Raw genomic sequence first — 16,190 nt, forward strand, 5'->3', positions numbered from 1 at the left:
CTCTGCACACGACTTATGGTACGACCCGATCCTCATGGCACACAGATCAATACAAAGGAGTTGTTGAGTTGAAGAGAGGCAGTACCTCAGGCAGCGTTGGCGACACCATTAGTCTGGTGTCCTCACAAGCTAACCGCCGTGGGAGTGGACAGTTCAATCATTGATAGTACACAAAGAGAGGCATGTAACTCCATTTACATTGCAAATGCCGTTTGCCGGATAGCATATGTATGTATGGCAAATAAGATAAGATCAGCATTAGATAGTTGGGACGACCTGCCACCGCACGTCTTTTTAACAGTGAGTATGAGGGACACATTACTAAAGAGTCAAAAAAGAAAGCTTGTTTCAACACGCAAGCTTTCTCTTTCTCACCACAAGCTTCCACCAAAACAATCCCTGGGTAATCTGGTTCAATGAGATACTGTAAGAGAAATGTGATACATTTTGATTTCTCAAATTTCATGGTACATTAGAGTTGAAAAGAACAGTTCAGGACAAATAAAGAGTGTTGACCTTGGGCATGGCAGCAACACAGCATGTGACGTCTGTGTGACATTTACAAACGATGATAAGAGACACGAATAAAGAGGGAGAGATGAGGATGGACACAGGGAATATCCACTTTCACCCAACGGAACTCAGGAGATAAGAGGGAAAGACACAAAGGCTTCAGGAATGGTTTGTAAATAGTTTTTATTAGCAAAATAAGGGAGATATGTCTACAAAGGTTCCCCATCCATTGAGAACACTCACATAGACAGCTGTGGCAGTTTCTTGAGGTTTACAGGCCAGAACCGTGTTTTTACCCCCATCCATTATCAAGCCCAGTGCCAGAACCAAGTCAGGCCTGGTGCCAAGGGGAGGGGGGGGGGTTGCAAGGCCGGCGGTGGCTATGGGCAGCCCTAAATAGACATAGTATATGGACCTACAGTAAATGCAAATATGAGATTAAACATTCAAACACGCCCCCGGAATATCAACAATTCAGAAAAAAAAACTAAAAAACCCCCGTAACTTTTGATTGGGTGGGCCAGATGCACGTTTGGGTGGGCTAACCCCTGCCCATAGCCACCGCCGGCCTTGTCCATTATACTTCGCTATACCACTGTCTCTCTGGGATTCTGTTAGAGCTCTCAGAGACCAAAGCCCCAACCACTCCTTCCAAATACATTAAAATATACATTAAAATGTGATGACTGCGGTCTTCGTATTCTTTGACCCCAGAGCATAATATAAGCTCTGTGACCTAGGTAGGATTCCCATATTTCAAAATGGCTGCTAAGATTGGATATCTTGCACTTGAAAAAAAAAACAAAAAAAACATATCCCTCTCCAGATACATGTAACAATAAACATCTCAGTATTGGACAGCATCATTGGCTGCATGGCCATCTTCTACAGGGCCGGTGGGCTATGTGTTGGTCACCATGGAGACACACATACCTTTGGACCCACTAAACTGGTCGGGAATGTGCATATCGAAGTTAGGGACATTATTAACATACTGTATGAAACGTTTCACCTTTATGTTGGAACAATTCAGCAGGCAAAAATAACAAGAATTTGACGAGGAACTGCAGAAAAAAAGACATTGCAAAGGCACAAGTACCAACAAACTGGAGTCAAATCAAATCCTTTCCCCTAATGATAGGGATGGAGAAATTGAATATTTCCACCAAAGGCAAGCTTCCTTTTCCAGAGAGGGCAGCAAAAGGAACAGCAAAATAAAAGAGCTCCATTTTCTTCTTCTTCTCGGAAAAAAAAAAAAAAAAAAAAGGTGAAAAATTGCTGTGCCGCTTTTACAATTTATACAAACAACCTAAATAAATGTTGAAACGCTAGTTCAAAATGTTCCAAGACAAAAAACATAAATAAAGCTGTTTAAAAGTGGCATATAGTACAGCACTGGTCCGTGACTGATTTTTCACTCCATTTCTTGTCATCTTCTCCCCAAAACAGCACTTTACGCTGTTTCCACTGCCTGAGAGGAGAGAGAGAGAGAGAGAAAAGAAGCAGAAAGAGACAGTTAGATCTTACTGTAGGCTATTCTTACTGTAGGGACATTAGTCATTGTAATGAAAAAAAACTCTCTACTCTCAATACTTGACCTTGTCAGTTGTATTTCACAAACATCTAAATGGAGCAGAAAATCTAATTAAAATCCCAAATGAAGAAGGCTATGATTGCGGCTGATTAGATTAAGCAAGAATTTGATGACAACAAATTATTGCAGCATCTCTATGGCAGATTTAAGCTGTTAAGCAACTTGAAAGCACTTCAAACGCACTGAAGGGTTTTAAACATTTGAAGTGGGAAGCCAATCCTCCGGAGACAGACAGAAGACAACGGCTGCTTCTCAGCATCTGCAGAAGCCGGCATATCTAGTACGCATGACAACGTAGACCACAATGCTCCCTCTGAAACTCCCCCCATGAGGCTATAGTAATATATATATATATATATATATATATATATATATATGCTATTTAGCTGATGCTTTTATCCAAAGCGACTTACATTGCAGTGAGCGCATACATTTTTCAGTATATATGGTCCTAGTGGGATATAGCTAATGCCTGCTAGCGCTATAAGCACTCATGCAACCACTGACAAGACATGTGTCCTCATCCATGATCAGAGCATTGGTCCCCAGCTCCCCACACGTGGAAACACACATGTCCGCCTTGTGTGAGCGGGTTGGGGTGAGGGCCGGGGTGTGTGAGGCTGCCTGTGGTGCACATTGAGGAGGAGAAGGAAGGGGGGGTGGGGGAGGGGGATAACCTCACCAGGAAAAATTCATAGATTCATCATCATCTGCTCTAGAAGAGGCCGCAGTCCTTCAGGTTGTTCTTGATGATGACGTCGGTGACGGCGTCAAAGACAAACTGCACGTTCTTTGTGTCGGTGGCACAGGTGAAGTGTGTGTAGATCTCCTTGGTGTCTTTCCTCTTGTTCAGGTCCTCAAACTGACACTGGATGTAGGCCGCCGCTTCCTCGTACGTGTTGGAGCCTAGAACCACAGAAGAAGAAACCCCCCAATTTAGACAACACAATCCACAGGAGGTGACATCATGGGAATTGCGAATGACTTTCCGCTTTTTGTCCCCCCATAAGCTAAAACAAACTATTGTTTTGAGTTGAAGACATCCTGCCACAACACAGACGGAACAGTTTCATATGTTCAACAGCTGCATTATCAGAGCTATAGGATTTAATGGTCAGTCGCCCACCACAGCGGCTTGTCTTACCAGCATATTCTGGGTAACAGATGGTCAGAGGACTCTTCTTGATCTTCTCCTCAAACAGGTCCTTCTTGTTGAGGAACAGGATGATGGAGGTGTCTGTGAACCATTTGTTGTTGCAGATGCTGTCAAACAGTTTCATGCTTTCGTGCATCCGGTTCTGTGAAGAGAAAAATGACAATATTGGTTTATTGGTTTTAGACAACGTCTTTATTTTGGGTCAAACAGGCGACTTCGAGCAAGATCCCTTCCTCTGTCGTGAAAAAAACTGGATACCAATCCAAGCAATTAATATTGTGGAGGACCAACCGTTTGCTTTGACCAGAAAGCAAACGATTGGTCCTCCGCAATATTAATTGCTTTCACCTATCCAATGTTTTCAGATCAGTGACAAATGAAAGAGAGCAGACAAGTAGAAGAAGCCACTATAGACGACTGAGACGCACCCGGGCACCACATTAAGCCAACTCACCATCTCCTCGTCCTCTGCCAGTACGAGGTCATAGTCGCTCAGTGCCACGCAGAAGATGATGGCTGTGACGCCCTCGAAGCAGTGGATCCACTTCTTCCTCTCTGACCTCTGACCTCCCACATCAAACATTCTGAGGAAGTGAGCAGGATGCCAAAACATTGTAAATTGAGTGTGCTCCCTTGCACGCACGCATAAACACAGTTTATTGGCCCCCGGGGATAACGTACAGCTGGAGCTGAAAATAGAGCTATGTGCTGGACTGGGATTTTCCTTGCCTCTGTGCAGTGCAAGAAGGTCAAACAGATGACAGTCTTTCTTGCTTCCGCTCCTGGCGAATCTCCAGGGTTGAACATTTTTGTTCCAGCACAGCACAAACACATTAGATCCAACTCATCAAGGGCTTGTCGATTGGTAGAGCTTTGTGGTAATGCTGAGTTAGAACAAACATATGCAAACTACTATCCCCACAGGTCCTAGGACCAGAGTTGAGAAACACTGAGCGAGAGAACACCCACTGTTTTTTGGTGTGTTGAGGAGATGTGGAACAGCTCAATTCTCAACAGGAGATCAAAAGATTAGAGAGCGCCATGATTTTGAACTTTGAGCAGCATATCTCATTAGCTCAGCTCATGGGAACACTTGTCGTCTGCTGTGAGTCACTTCATATATAGCAACTCCCTCTCACTAGAGCACAGACCACAGGATCTACTCTGATAAGGTTTGCATTGGAACGCTTCCACATTGTTCTGCAGAGTTAGCACTCTGGGGCCAGGCTACACAAACTGTAGAGAAAGAGCATTTAAAGCGGCTTAATTTCCCATTGGACGGGGACAGCCTGCGAAAGAACTGCCAAATAAAGGCATTGAGCAGTTGTGGGTCATCTGTTTCCCTTTCCTGTCTGCATTGCCCCAACGGGAAGGCCACAGCAGATGATGACTCACTGCTGATGTCACAATGCACTGGGCTAAGGGAATTTCTATGGGTGTGAGTAACTCAAAACACACGCAGTGGGGCTTTAGTCATCCTGTGCAAACTACACAACACCTCTGGATGCACACAGCACTTTAATAAAAGACACTCATTTAGAGGAAGTGCTCACTTGAAGTGCAAGTCCTTGAAGGTGAAGTGTGTCTCCACAATGCCTGTGGTCTTGACTCGGGTCCTCAGGACATCCTGCTGGGTAGGGATATAGGTAGCTTGGGATATCCTGTCCAAATCGTTCAAGTAGCTGGAGAGAGACAGGGAGAGAAGAGGAGTAGAGGATCAGATGACAGCTAAACAACATTCAATACACACATTCAGGAGGAAAAATGGATCCCGGGGACTCAAATAAAAGATAATTTTCAGCCACAAACCGTGACTGATACCATATCTTGAACTGAAGTGAAATTATATTTCACCCACTCTGACCCTTGCTTTTGCAGATTTTCCTGCTGGTATTTCAGAACAGAGTAAGGTTCTGATAGTGTTTCAATACAAAGGAGTGACAGGCTAAATATGAGTGGTGAAAAGCCATCAGCTACACCCTTGCTACTGTATATCCGTCCCAACAGAGGTCACACTTAAGCCCGCCTGATCGCACACTATCCTCAGATGTCTCAGTTCTGGACATGTTTGGACCAAAACAAAGCCCCCCTAGGAATGGGCATGGGCAGGGAGCTTAGTAAGTATTCCCCACCTTACACCCCCCCCCCCCCCGCCAAACACAGTGAATCTTTAGTAAAGTCCACCCTGCTCAAACAACATCTCTGTGTTTCTCTTCCAAAACATTACCACACCAAAAGTTACACAAGGCTAAGCACTGCCGTGTTTCTGCCCAAACAAACAGCCCCCCTGGGTCGGCCCGGAGCCCCCCTGCGGGGCAGCGGTGGCGTCGGTGTGAGGTAGCCCTGGCTACATCGATTAGGAAATGGTCAGCAGTGCTAGCTCTCAAGGCCAACAAGCCAATGGGGTGGCATCTGTTACATTTTAAAACGGGGCGTTTTAGGGTTTCTTCACAGCACAACACAGGGCTGCCCCACAGTGACTGGGGCTAACGGAGGAGCTCTTGCGCAATGTGCAATGGAACAAACAAACCACTTCAGAAACACAATTGAGCAGTTTAAAAAAGCTTAAACACAGAGCACAAAAAAGGATTTTGATACAGTTTGTTTTTTGACTGTCCTTTATATGTTTTTCTATGGTTTGGTAAACAGCAAACAACAAAGCCTAAAGCACACTGCTACATGCTGCCGATGTAGGGTCAAGGACTCCACACTCTCCAGCCTGTGTGCCACGAGCCTGGTACAGGCAAATATTGACAGTCTCACTCAAGGTCCAAACGCCAAGCGTATGGTTGCTGTAAACTGGGTCTGCCAACCTGAAGTGGAACTTGGTGTGTCTGTGATAAATAGACTGCTCAAGACATTTGGTTATCTCACATTCTGGCCCAGGCATTGGGATACACTGTGGGAGTGTGTTTAAAAAAAAAAATCACAAGTCATTGAGCTGGTTTGTAAGTGTGTGTTTGTGTGTGTGTGTGCGCCTCACTATGCTGCTGAGTCGTTGAGCTGGTACTCTCGTGAGCGGCTGAAGCAGGCCTGTACTCCTCCGTCCTTCCACAGGCGTTTGATGACCCCGGCCAGCTCTGCTGTCATGAAGCCCTCCTCTGCTGAGCCCGCCAGGACAAACAGCTGTCGCGCATCATCCTGACAGAGAGACAATCACTGTCAGTACTAACATCTAAAACGGCATTAACACTGAAGCATTGTCAATGCTGCCAGCATAAGAGTTGATCTTTAGATGATGCACAACATATTGAAGCGCTTAAAACCAAGCCCAACCAATCAAGCCCTTCAAAATAGCATTTCTTAAAATACTTTTTACGATCATAATCAACATTCCTAGGTAAAGTTCATACCACACTGACTGAATTCCTCTATCCATTTAGCACATTGAACGCATTGAATGACGTATGAAAAACGCTCAACAAATCAAGTCAATGATGATGATCATCATCATCATCATCAATGCCTGTCACCCTCCCACTCACCGCTCTGGCCACATCTCCAAAGTCGATCTTGAGCCGTCCCATGGCGCGGATGATGGCGATAATGGACTGGATGGTGTTGCTGTAGACCACAGCCTTGTACTGTTTACACTCCTCCTCCGAGTAGCCTGCCTCATGGATGATCCTGCAGGGGAGACGAGTTCACCATGAGACAAATGACACCGCAAAACAACAACAACAACATAACATAATCCAGATTGGACAATGTTTACTCTGTGTGAAATGAATGGGGTGGTTTCACAAGTATGACGACTAGGAGTCTGGGAAAATAACATTCGTCGTGTGTCTGATGAGAATTTTTCCCCTGTATACGTGGCAGAAACAATGCTTTGTTTTGATAGTGTGGCAGATATGGCAGGCAGAATGGATGGACACAACAGCAGCATAATGGATACTCACTTCATCTGCTTGACAATTGTACTCTTCCCCGACTCCCCAGCACCTGAGAGAGAGAGAGAGAGAGAGCGGACACATTAATCTTTTTTTTATCATGCCACTTAGTCTTCTCAACGACAACAAAAAACACTGCAGTTCTGCAGTGGAATTTCAAGGTAACACTGAATATAGATATCGTCTATAACTTGGGTATTGGACAAACATCAATTACGATTAGGAGAAAGAAAAGTCGTTAATCAAAAACCAGGAGAACCTCCGGATGGCCGGGCCATGGTCGAGACCCCATGTGGTTTGTGTGGTCAATGGCCACTCATTTTCCCATCCTGTGTTCCACTATCGACGTCCCTGACCCAGAGAGCGTTGCTCTGCTGCTGTCTGGTCGATAACAACCGCTGCTCCTTTTATTGGCAAATTTCAATGGCAGCACTTATAAGGCATTATCTAACCATCCGCTGCAGAGAAATGACCCATTGTTGGATCATAGGACGTTGTCTGAACATCACTGCCTCCGACTGGAGACATTAGAATGATGGAGTGAGGGTGCAGAGGGCATCCATAATAATACTCAGTATTATCCGGGGGGGGGGGGAGTGGGGCGGCCTAGTCACAAGCAGGCCTCATCACTGGCTACAGCAATACACTTGTACAATGGGATGAGAGAATATGGAAGTGGAACAACTCATCGTCTCATTCTCCTGGCGGCCGCGAAAGGCTCTCTCTTTCTTACGTCACACTGCCATGGCAACCAGTCCCATTACCCAAGACATCTCTGGCCTGAGCGTTGGGTTACATGCACAGGGCTGGTGGTGGCCATGTGGGACGATGGCTCATCTTCATAGCCAGGACATGTATTATGTATCAAGGACAATGTTCTCATAACCCATAAGTAGACACAGTATCTCTCCATGGGCAGTATCATGTACTGTTCTGTATGTACCCAATCTCATAATGTATAAGTAGAGACAGAAACGTCATGGAGATCAACTTAGCCCTTCCTTCTTGACGTAAAAAAACCGACCACTTTCAGCCCATTGGGGATTGGCCATTTCCCCTGTCGTCAACAACAACAACCCCCTGCAGTTTTCACTTCTCGTTGTATTGTTTTTTCTTTAACAGCCCTTCCACGTGGCTGGCTTCTCTCAGCTCTGACAGCCTAAACAGAAAAGGGGAAGTGCAGATGATGATAGCCAACCAAGCCGTCAGGGGGGGAACCCAATCTTTTCTATCATCGACCCACCCACCCACCTCCCTCCCTCAAACCCACCCACCTCCCTCCCTCCTCCCTCCCTCCCTCCCTCCCTGGCATGTATTGCATTACAGCCAAGACAATGAGCATGTGTGCTCGACATACGCCACACACTGTGTCAAGGACATTCACAGCCAGCCACAAGTGAAACTTGGGTTCTGCAGAACTTTCCCTAAAGTAGAAGATAACCAGAAACCAAAGAGTATGGGAGAGAGAGCGTGTATGAACTGAACGGAGGTGAATTCCTGTGGACAGGGTTTTTTTTTTTTTTTCTTCCTCTCCAGAGCTTCTGCTAGCAACAGCATGCTGAGACAGCTCCTACTGTATGGCCTAATTGGATGAATTTCACCTGAGCACCATTATTCTAATGACATGTCACGGCCGCGGCACCGGCGTACCCTGGAGAGAGGGGCCGACTGTGGCAGGTTGCGGCGCTCTGGTGGCAAACAAGAGTCGTTAAGAGTCCCAGTGGGACAGTGAGGTGGCAGAAGACACGGTACAGAGGCTCAGCGCGGCGTGACGCTGGCATGCAGAGTCAGGCACCTCGTTGACGATGGGCCTTTCTCCCTGGTAACAACAGGACACAGGAGGGTGGGGATCTGGAACTAATAAGAAACCTTCTTGAAAAACTGAGCTCACTTGTGTGTGTTCACCGACCCTTTCTTTAAAAATAAGCTGACTTGTTTTTTAGCTAAACTTGATTGCCCAATATGGAACACAACACGCTTTCATAGGGATATCAAACTATACATCAGTGAGTCTAGACAATGGATGAATTTGATGCCAATTGACTGTTCCTGGACTTGATTTGATCAATCTAGTAATCTAGTAAAGAAATAAAAAAAGAACTGGTCTTCTACTCCGATCAACATGATTCAGGACAGATTCAGGGTTTGTTTATGTAACTGACCCACGGGTGTCCTTTAACTCTGGTGCTGTCATAGGGGTGTGGCACCAGCAGCTTCAAAGCCTAGCGGGGGGGGAGGGAGGGGGGGGGGGGGTGAGAGAGAGGACAAGAGAGAGTGAGAGTGAGAGAGTGAGAGAGAGCGAGCGAGCAAGCAACAGAGAGAAAGAGAGAGATCCTGATTTAACCCACATGGGCCATTACAGAATGAGAAGTAGCCATCGAGCTGACCCTGTGGCCTAGGCCACGAATGCAGAGTCACATTACACCCACACTTTGATACACCCACCCCAACAGAGACCCAAACCAAGCAAGCCAGCTGCTTTCTGTTTCTGGTGGTTGATAAACTATTTTAAGAAACTCCAGTGAGCTCCTTCCAGACAAAACTGAGGTTTATAGAGAACAGTACTTCTATGCATCGTCTCTCCTGGAACTTCACCCCATGGTGGCTCTCCACAGAATGCAGACGGAGTTACATGGAATCCAGGTTGACAACAAGTGAACGCTATGTAAAGATGTGATTAAAGTTGGATGCTTCTGTATTCCAATTACAGCTCCCTGCTATAGCTTACAGCTAATTCATTTGGAGCGGGCCGAGGGGTCATCTGTCTGGGTCATCAGAACCAGGGCCTAGTGTTCTGTTCTGCTGGCTGGGCTGACCAGCACATTTGGTCCATGGGGCTGGCTGCCCTGGTGAGCAGTACCCAGAGAGGAGGGCTTATGGGCCTGGCCCACAATGCAGTAACCACATTAGTGCCACCACATTAGCAGCCTGAGCTGGCTACATCCCTTTCTCCCTCCATCCCTCTCTCTCTCTCTCTCTCCCTTTCTCACTCTCTCTCCTTCTTATTCCCTTCTCCCTTCATCTCTCTCTTTCCTCTTTTTTTTTCTCCCTCTGGGAGCCTTTGAGACTGTGAGTCACACAAGGGAATTCAGGAGCTGTACAGCTTTACCCATCAGTGAGCGATGTAGCTAAATCATTGGCATTGATCTGCCGCCATCCAGATCAATGAATAATAGATTGTTTCCCAACAAAGCTCATGCAGGCCAATTTGCTGAAGGAGATGGCTAATGCTGTGACAGCAGGGAAGGAATGCAAGTTATTCAATTGGTCATAAGTCTTCATATCAAACGTCTTCATATCAAACGATCTCCATTGTGTAGCACTAGGTAATCTGGCAAAGCGCAGCCAGAATCTTCAAAAACCAGAATCTTATTTTAGAAAAGACAAGTCAAAAAAAGAGTATGTTTGACGTTAACAAAGGCGAAGACGAAGGCTTTAAAAACATTATTTAAAACCTTCGAACAAAAACGAGGCCAAAACCAGCAAGGCCAATAAAGTTGGGTAAGGGGACAATATAGATATATTCTACTGTGTGGGAATGAGGAGAGGTAACAAACTAGGGCTGTAGTTTACACACACTATGAACACAGAGATTCAAAGTGTCCGCTGAAGATGCCACCCTCACATCTACTGTGGCCAAGACATGAGCTGCCTGCTTGCTCAAACTTGACAGCACACACATTAAAATTAAAATCACTCCTCATGCAAATGATGTGCACCTCTGACAGCAGGTCGACTGCATGCTGGTGGCACCTCGAACACCGGTAGCCAACTGCAGCCAACACACAACAACATGGATGTTTGACGGGTGGAGTCCTTGCAACCGTCCTACAGTGATTTACAGTGTTAACATTCTATAGTGTTTTACAGTGTTAACATTCTATAGTGATTTACAGTGTTAACATTCATCACCATTTCTAAGGTTCTGAACTCTGTGCTGTTGTAGTATTAGTGGCATTGCTGTGGCTTCTCAGGGAAACAAAATGTAAATAAACAAACCAAAAACAAAAAAAAACAAAAAAAAAGTACTCTGTCCTCTTCTCCAGGTTGTCGTCAATGTCTGGGCACAGCACTGGAGCTCCTTCTCCATTATTAATGTTGTAATTATGTTTGAGCTCAGCTTACCCCCACCCTCAGTTCCCTTCTCATGGCCTGCTGGTCTACGACCATTCCTGACAGTCATTTGAACAGGCTATGTGCGTTACCTGGTTACCAATCACAAAGGCTCAAACACAGGAGGCTTGTCATGGTGCCAAGACACTGACCGCAATAGTACATGTCATGACATTGCACTTAAAAGAGAACATTAGGTCTTGTTTTTATATTAAGTTACTTAATATAAGTAACTTACTTATTTAAATATGTATTCATCTAAAATATTAGGCCTACAGTATATATGTAGCCTTTGTGAAGAAAGGACAGTCAAAAAGGAGTTCCAAATACTAGGCGAAGTCCTGTGCATTGACTGAAGAAAAACAAGTGGACAACAACTTCTGTCTGAGGAAAGGTTTGGAACCTCTGTTGCACCCTGGAGCAAGATAACAGTACTTGACCAAACTTGCTTTCAAATCAGGTCCAAGCAAGACACTAAGGAATGTGGTCTACCTTTAAAACAAGATAAATATGCCTGCGTATCCAACCTGCAATAATGTGTCATCAAGATAACTCATCATTCTTCCTCATGAAAAGTGAAAGCTTTAACCTTCAAAATCCTTATTAAATTATATTCATTATAGTTTTCCTAAATGTGAATTCATCATAATGAGACACAGCTTGCAACCTAATGTTGTATATCTCAACAAACACACTTGGGAAGAATTCACCATTCACCACTGAAATAGTCTACCAGTCAAAATAAATTATAAACCCCCCCCCCCCAATCATCAACAGGTAGACTAGGGTATTAGGTGGTGTCTGCACCCACAATAATTCACTTCATGTGTCATTTACTTTGTTTTACAATAAGCCTTCCCTGGAGGAAAAGTCCTGGTAACCCATATTCTAGTAAAAATTGTCTATGACAATACCAAGTGTTTGTATGTAATCACTCTTGAGCCATCTTTCCTCTGGGAAGTCTGGTGGAGAAGGACAGTTTTAAATTTTTTTTTTTTTTAAAACAATGAGGTGCAGGGGATGGGCTGTTTCACTTGCCATTCTTATTTCCATCCTTTTGTTGGATTTGTATTCAAACATACACTGATCAGTAAGCTCTAATAGGCTACAGTCCACAACCACTAAAGAGTAAAGAAAGCGTCTCTGAAATGTAGACTCCAACCATTCACACATTGTCATCCTGAGAGCAGAACACATTATGGTGTGATTGACGTCTCAAGCAAGGGTGGTTGTAGCATAAACCTGTGATGTTCTCTTGTTCCTTCTAAAATGTAGCTTCATCTAAATACAACATTTCTAGCCATCTTTAGCGACATCACGCAGTTTCCATTACATCGAATTACAGCTGGAGATATAGAAGGTTGGCTGCTGCATTCCAATGTAACGCTGCAGCCAGGGGAAAATGTGTCAATGTTAAAAGGATTAAGCCTTTGAATACGGTCCATAGACATCATTTGTGTTGCCTCGACAAAACGGGATACATTGTTGCAACTGCTTGCATGGCTGATTACAGAACAAGGGCTGGAGCTGATGTGGCCAAAGCCGAGGAAGAGCTTGCCTCTTTGTTCTGCCTACAGTGGAAAACCGTTTTTAACTATTTTTCATACATAGGCCTACACGCTGTCTAGCTTTCAGCTTTGTCTCATGGTACGTGAAAGTTGGTTATGTTACTTCAACGCAGTGACGACATAGGCTACCGCAAATGTCTTGTGTAGGCTATGCGGAATTGTGTGAAATCTCAACTTCGGCTAGACTGTTGCAATAATGTGCATGCCAATTGTATAGGATATCACTACTGACAACTTTATATCGCTGTTGATGTGAGTTCAAGTCACCAACAATGTCTCGAATAATGTTACACAGTGAAGTTTATCGATGTCCCTCTCCCTTACCGAGGAGGAGAAGCTTGACCTCTCTTGCGGCTTTCTCCCCGTCGTCCCGCAAATTCCTGTCAATCATTTTACTGCGCTCCACCGCCGCCTTGTCCTCCGTGCTTAGGGTACACCCCATCCTCAAGCGACTCCTCAGGACCAGGTGATAATAAAATTATAAAATGTATACAATAGCAAAAATGCAAGGGTTAAAAATTGCTCCCAGACACCCGCACACGCCCTTGTATAAGCTATCGGGTGTCTTAGAATGGGTCTGGGACACTTTAGAGAATAAAAAGGAGGAGGAATGTGGCTCTTCTTCTGTCCACTGTTTTGCTGGTTATTCAGAGTAATTTTTCTCGTTGCATGAATACAGTTCAGAAGGGAAAACGATTCCTCAGCGATGTCTATCCCACTCAGCGTCTGTCTCCACTTGCTGCCACCGCGAGCTGTGTTGCGTGTGTGTGTGTTCTGTCAGCTACGCCAACAGCTGGCCATTTAGACTTCCTGTTTTGGTTTCTGGCAGAATAAAAGTCAAGGGGGTTTCATTCTGTCTGTGCTTTTATTTTAACAACATGACCAGCTTTAGGCTATTTTTTTTTTTTTAGTAGACTAGGTCTATTTTCTTAGAGTTGAATCATAAGTCATGAAAACCAAATGTATGCGTTAATAATATCCAAAGATATAAGGTATACATTTGTATATGCCATCTGGTGGTTTAATAGGGCTTTTTACTATAGCTAGATAGAATACATATAATTGTTTAGAGTTTGTGGCTTCCCTTTGACCACAGGAAGCTCCAAAGTAATTCCCCAAACGTTGCAGTGGTGGATGAAACTTAAATGCCACTGGTTGGTGCAGTGAAAATTTTTCTTCAGTCCTTTACATAACATTTTCATCTCAAATAGGGATGTTTAGGAGAAAATGCAAAACCACTGTTGGTGACCTGTCCTATTCTAATCCTGTGATGTGAAAAGATTTCCCCTTTGTCATCACACCACAGGGCCAGGTGCAGGGCACCTGGCAAGAGAGCAGGCGCTACTCAAAATAGGTTATGTCATTATTGTTGTTAAAGAGTCACCCGGTTAGAATCCACATGCAGATCTAACATGAGCCTGCAATACAGTTTGGCCTTAATGTTGACAATAATGTGGTGTTAAAAATCATATCATGTGTTGTTTGTCATGTTTGTGCACAAATTATGCCATTTAGTTGCAAAACTACACACACTGAAATGTGACAGTGACACTAAATTAGTGATACTTGGGTTTCTTTCGGGACCCATTTCCTGGAAACATCGACCAGACAGATCAACCTGTGTTCCAACCTGTGTTCCAATGACACGGCAACACATACTGTACTACTACAACTAAAACAAAACCTATGACTCTTCAAGCTATTACTGAAGCCACATGATAAGGTACAGTATGTGAGGTGGCCCAGGTTTGCGGACCAGCAGGGACTGTCCAGGTGTAGTTGAGTGGAATCTGCTGCCCCCTTGTGAATTAAAGAGGAATGATAAGAGTGTTGCAGAAGGGAGTGATGGTTAACACATGAAGAAGAATGATTAGAACGTGGGATAGGGGAACTCCTGGTGGAGGGTCAGAGGAATAAGAATCAACCTATTAACTATTATTAATCTAACGGCACTTCCATGATGGCCTCCCTATTGCACTATTAAACTAATAGTCGAATAGAACATCTCAATGAAAGACTAGATAGTGTAGTAAATATACTTAGATGAAGAAAGGAAGCTGCAGAGGTCCGGATGAGTCAGTTTAATCGTCTTTAATTAATCGTAACTTCATCATTACATACCACGGCCAGATGTGGGGGCTCCTGTCCAGTCAATGATGTCCCCCCCTATCTAGTCCAGCCGTTCAGTCTTTTATACAAAAACAGCCTGCTTTGTCTTCCAGATTTAGGCATGGAATTCCCAGGTTCACATTACCCTAAACATTTTTAACCTACACGATGGTGACATTTATAGTTTCCACCAAATAGGGGTATGCCTTTTGGTGCTATTCACAGCCTTAACTAACTAAGACTACCCCCACCACTATCTCTCCTTTACCATCCCCCCAACCTACAAAGGTCAACTGCATGCTGCAACAGTCCAAGGGCATAACCCACTAGGCCTTCTTCTGGTCAGAGCAAAATATACTACAATAGCAATCTGCTTTATGGTATGTCATTAAGCTCACGAAGCAGAATGATCTGAGCAGTTCTTTGTTATCAGTGCACTCTATTGATAACACATACCATGCTCTCTCACCTCAACAAACCCTAATTGCTTTGCAGAGACACACCTCCAACAATGACCATCCCACCTATTATAACCAGCTTAGGGACCGCAGAAGTCTAATTCCACAGTGCCTGCGACTGTGTGCCTCATAAATATAGCATATGTGTAAAGTCAAGGTCGAGATTAAAACAAGTCTTACCTCCACCAGAAAATTATATTATAACATAATAGAATATTATATAGGAGAGGAGAATAGAATCTCCTGTAAGATAAAATGTAGGCTTACATAGTATTATGAGTGATAGTGTAACGTCTCGTCCTGTTCCTTAGTTTATGTTTGTCTATTTCAGTTATGTTATTCATTTATTGTTTCCTGTTTATTTTTGTGTCACTCACCATGTCTCTCGTTTCAGACATTTGACTACCTGCTTTTGTGTGTTTCCAGCCTGTGTGATTGTCGACCCTCCCCTGATTGGCTTTACCTGTTCCTCATCATCCTTCCCTGCACTTTTGTCAATATGTTCAAGTGTGTATTCCTAGTGTTTAGCTTTCCTGGTTTACGATTCATGGTTAACCAGGAAAGTTTACGATTCATTCTGATTTAGCTTTTTGCCTACTCCTTATCAGATTATCTGCCTGCCCATTGACAGCCTGCCTGTGTACCGACCCCTGCTTTTGGTACTAAAGACTATTCTTTTGGATTTACGTTTTTGTCCCCGAGTCATGCTTTTGAGTCCTCTGCCTGTGCACTACAGCCATTACAGATAGAGACAGAATACTGCACAGGACCAGTTATATGTTGAGC

General features: G+C 44.3%; 1 protein-coding gene across 1 annotated transcript; it reads right to left on the reverse strand.

The window, feature by feature from the left end:
* Positions 1-685: 685 nt before the first annotated feature.
* On the reverse strand, positions 686-13,583 carry gnai1 (guanine nucleotide binding protein (G protein), alpha inhibiting activity polypeptide 1). Its single transcript, XM_083692283.1, has 9 exons — positions 13,162-13,583; positions 7,166-7,208; positions 6,749-6,890; positions 6,247-6,404; positions 4,817-4,945; positions 3,718-3,847; positions 3,252-3,405; positions 2,790-3,013; positions 686-1,984 (listed from the first exon to the last, which is right to left on the reverse strand). The coding sequence occupies exons 1-8, from the start codon at positions 13,277-13,279 to the stop codon at positions 2,823-2,825; spliced, it is 1,065 nt and encodes a 354-aa protein (XP_083548409.1). The 5' UTR covers positions 13,280-13,583; the 3' UTR covers positions 686-1,984; positions 2,790-2,822.
* Between the last annotated feature and the right edge of the window lie 2,607 nt (positions 13,584-16,190).

This window comes from Argentina silus, assembly GCF_951799395.1.
Source record: "Argentina silus genome assembly, chromosome: 20".
NCBI lineage: Eukaryota > Metazoa > Chordata > Actinopteri > Argentiniformes > Argentinidae > Argentina > Argentina silus.